Source organism: Cystoisospora suis (assembly GCF_002600585.1).
Source record: "Cystoisospora suis strain Wien I chromosome Unknown contig_2730, whole genome shotgun sequence".
Lineage (NCBI taxonomy): Eukaryota > Apicomplexa > Conoidasida > Eucoccidiorida > Sarcocystidae > Cystoisospora > Cystoisospora suis.
This window is the reverse complement of record NW_027155526.1, coordinates 7603-11180: the sequence shown is the minus strand read 5'-3', so window position 1 is coordinate 11180 and position 3578 is coordinate 7603. Positions and strand designations below refer to the sequence as shown.

General features: G+C 49.7%; 1 protein-coding gene across 1 annotated transcript; it reads left to right on the top strand.

Annotated features, from left to right (window-relative positions):
- The first annotated feature begins 378 nt into the window (after positions 1-378).
- CSUI_005632 (uncharacterized protein) lies at positions 379-3578 on the top strand. Its single transcript, XM_068065802.1, has one exon. It carries the CDS (start codon positions 984-986, stop codon positions 1170-1172), a length of 189 nt encoding a protein of 62 aa, XP_067922223.1. The 5' UTR covers positions 379-983; the 3' UTR covers positions 1173-3578.

Below are 3578 nucleotides of genomic sequence, written 5' to 3'. Positions count from 1 at the left end.
GTCGTGCTGCAGCCCCTCCAGTGCGGCCTGGCGGCCTTCCGCCGAATCCGACGGTGCTTCTCGGCTCTAAATGAGCCAAAACATTAGGCTTCACTAGACGCCATCTATTAATCTCAAGTCTTTCGTCAGGGAACGAGTTTTTCCCCACAAGATACCAACTGGTATCTTTGCAAGTTTATATTTGTCCTGTCAGCAAAACACAACACGTGTCACAGGCAACGACAGAGACGCACAGGAGTCAGCTCATCGGCGGTCGTTCCCCGCGCGACACTCGACACGCCGCACGGCACGCACTACAGGCGGCGGCACACAGGGCGGCGGCGCAGAGTCGCAGCGAGGGACTTACAGTCAGTCCCTATCTTTGTGTTTCTTCGTGAAGGAAAGTGAGAAGAAGCCAAGAATTCACCTGAGTGGTAGATTTTAGGGGCGACTAGGGTCGCCTAACGAGAGACCCTGCGAAGTTCGCCAAGGCGACGTGAGCCTGTGTGGCCGTTGCGCGTAGCATCCTTAGGGAAAGAGTTTGGCCTGTGTGGCCTCTGGGCAATCGTGGAAGAACAGATTGAGACAAGTGTGTGTTAACGTGTGCATTTCGAACTTAGAGACTTATCGAATTGATGCATGAGTACCGTGAATAGCCGGTGCGGGGAGGGAAGCGTGATCGACGTGCTGTTTTCACGCCTGTTTCCTCTTCACCCCTTCTAATGCTTATTACGACGACACTTGCACCGTAGGCTGGCCTCGTACAGCGCAGTGCCCGAAGGGCGGGACATACGTTGCTCCACTACCACAGCACGACACTGACCGCCACGCATATGCGTTGGCAGCACAGAGCCACCACACATGCGTTGCACTGTCCGTGAATCTTACTGTTCGCTGAATTATTCCCCGGGAGCGGAACACTTTCGTCCGTTTTTCTGGTTATTATTCAAAATGCAAATTCGTAGCACGTTACGAGAGCCGCCTGGCTTCGAGTGCGCTTAGCCATGGAGGGGGTTGTTGCGGGGTTGTTGAGCGATGTTGATATCGAAGCTGATGCCCCGTGCTGGCGAGGTCGTCGCCCTTTCCGTCTTTTCATCTTTGTTCTTCTCCTCATGCGCATTTTCAGCGCCATTCCTCTCCTTCGGCCCTCCAAACAAGCAACGCTGTTTCTTGCTCCTTGTAGAAGAGATTAAGAAGAAAAAAAGATGGCCGGGTAGGAGAGAAAAAGCAGGGGGCGATGTCTTTGCAGACGGTGAGGAACAAGATGAAGAGACTAGAGAGGCTAATGGAGACCAAGACAACAACCACCGTATCAACAGTCGTCTTGTCGTCTTCATCATCATTCCGCTCCTCTTCAAAATCACAACCTCACCAGAAGAGAATTACAGAAAAGCAAAGATCTAAAAAACGTTAGAGGACGAAAGACCATAATGGTCATCTCGCTGCTGCTGCTGCCTCTCCTCTTAGCAGGCGACTGTGACACTTATTGATATGGACAAGAAGAACGAGGAAAGGAAGGTGGGCGTGTAGGTAGCTGGCGACAACAATAAAAGGGAGAAGAGGAGGACAGGAAAGAGAAGCTTAGAGAAGAGAGGAGTGGGAAAAGACGTGTGCTGCAGGGCGGTCTGACTTGCAATACAGAGCAGCTGTGACTTTTCCTCTGGATGCCAAGTGAATATTTTTCGTGGAGCCAGTGAAGAGACAAGAGGAGAGAAAGCCGTAAACGAAAGGAAAAGCAGAAGACGACAGAGAAAGAAACAAAAGAAGGCATGTTTGTTGACTCTGGGGGGCTAAACGTCTATAGGCTCGTGAAGGACATCATAGAGGAGGGGTAGGCAAAGTAGATGGTCCAGTACACTTTTACAAGTCCACTAATCCAAAAGAAGAATCTCCCTCCTTCTCTTCTTCCTCCTTCTCCACCCCCCCCCCNNCCCCCCCAACGCTCGATAGGTAAGATCAAGGTGGAAGCAGCGCCCTGACCCAGACAGATGGCCAAGAACTTTCGACTCAGACTGTGAGTTTGAGAAGCTCTACAAGGTCGATCGCGACAAAGCCGACAAGGACCCAACGTACTTCCCTTGGGTAGATGGAAAAGCACCACTTGGGGGTGCTCTTCTTTTCACTCCCTTCCTCGGAAGCGGTCTGTCGTTTCGGCTTTGTCCCGGGCTTCAGGTGAAGGAGGGAAAGGAGGAGACCAAAGAGAAACAGAGAGAAGCAGAGGATCGCGATGAAATCCCTGGTGAGGTGTTGAATCAAGAAAACGCGTTGGAGACACTTCCTACCGCTGAGTATTTCATGGGTGAAATCGCTCTGCCGACACTGGCGACTGGAGGTGTTCATCCACGAGTCACCTCGGAGAGGAGTGTCAAATGGAAAACGGAGGACGAACCAACTTGATGCCGCGTTGACAACCATAGTAAAATCAATGATAAGGATGTTTTGACGGTACCACCACCTTGTGCAACGAAGAAGGAAGACGAAGATCAAGAGAAAGAAGAGGTGGTCAGCATGATGAAGCATGACAGAAATAGTAGCTGTAGCCTAAACCTGAGAAGGAAGAAGATCGGGTTGATAAGAGCGGAGAGAAAGAAGATGGCAATGTGAGGGACAAAGCGACAAGACAGGCCACGCAAACGATGCAAGCGAGATAGTAGAGTTCGATGAAGTATGAGTTGTATGCAAGAAAGAAGAGGAAAGATCATAAGAAGGAAAGAGCAGACGAAAAACAGAAAAGGGGAAAAAATCTTGCGACCTTTGAAGGACGCGTCGAAGAAACGAAAGACGGAGAAAGCACAGCACAGCCGGACGAAAAAGAAGTCGGCCGTTGCCCCTTGTCGAGCCACCGATAACATCTTTTTCGTCCCTTGGTCTCTCTCGTGTTCTATCTTTAGGCCTTACAAAGAAGGACGAAGATGAAGAAAAAGGAGAGAAGAAGAACAAGTTCCGCATTGCTTATCTGCTAGCATAGAGGATTACATCTTCTTCGTCCCTTGCTCTCTCTTCTTCTATCTTAAGCCTTGCAAAGAAAGGAGGAAGCTGAAAAAAAAGGCGAGAAGAAGACTAAGTTCCGCATTGCTTATCTGATAGCATAAAAGACTACATATTCTTTATCTTGGTTCTCCGTCTCTCCCGAGGAGAAACAAAAGACGTCGCCCAGTTCTTCCTTGTTACTTTGGTCACATCCTCGTTACTCCGGAAGGTCTCTTCCATCTTCGCCCTATTCTCCTCCTTACTTGCTCCCAGGAAAAGATTCTACCTCGCCTCCTGCGACGCCTGCTGTCGCTACACCCCTCCCGGACGTCGTCATTCGTACCCGGCACTCTCCCTTACCTCAAATCACTCGTCAAAGCAAACATGCAAACAAGCCCCGTCCTCTCCTCTTAGCAACTCCTGTCTCTTTCTCTTACATGTTGTCGCCTTCATAAACCCAATTATGTTTATAGCGTTGTCGATCCTTTGATTTCTCGAGGTTAATGAGAGCGCCTTGCATTCTTCGCCTTCTTACAAGATGGCCATGATGAAGATTGCTTGGAAAAAGTCTGTCCTCGTTCTTTTGTTTTCCTTCTCTGGACATTGCTATTGTCAATCATTCCCCGTAG

What these genes read in the sequence shown, in the direction of transcription:
- CSUI_005632 (XM_068065802.1), top strand. Translation starts at nt 984, where the DNA reads ATGGAGGGGGTTGTTGCGGGGTTGTTGAGCGATGTTGATATCGAAGCT.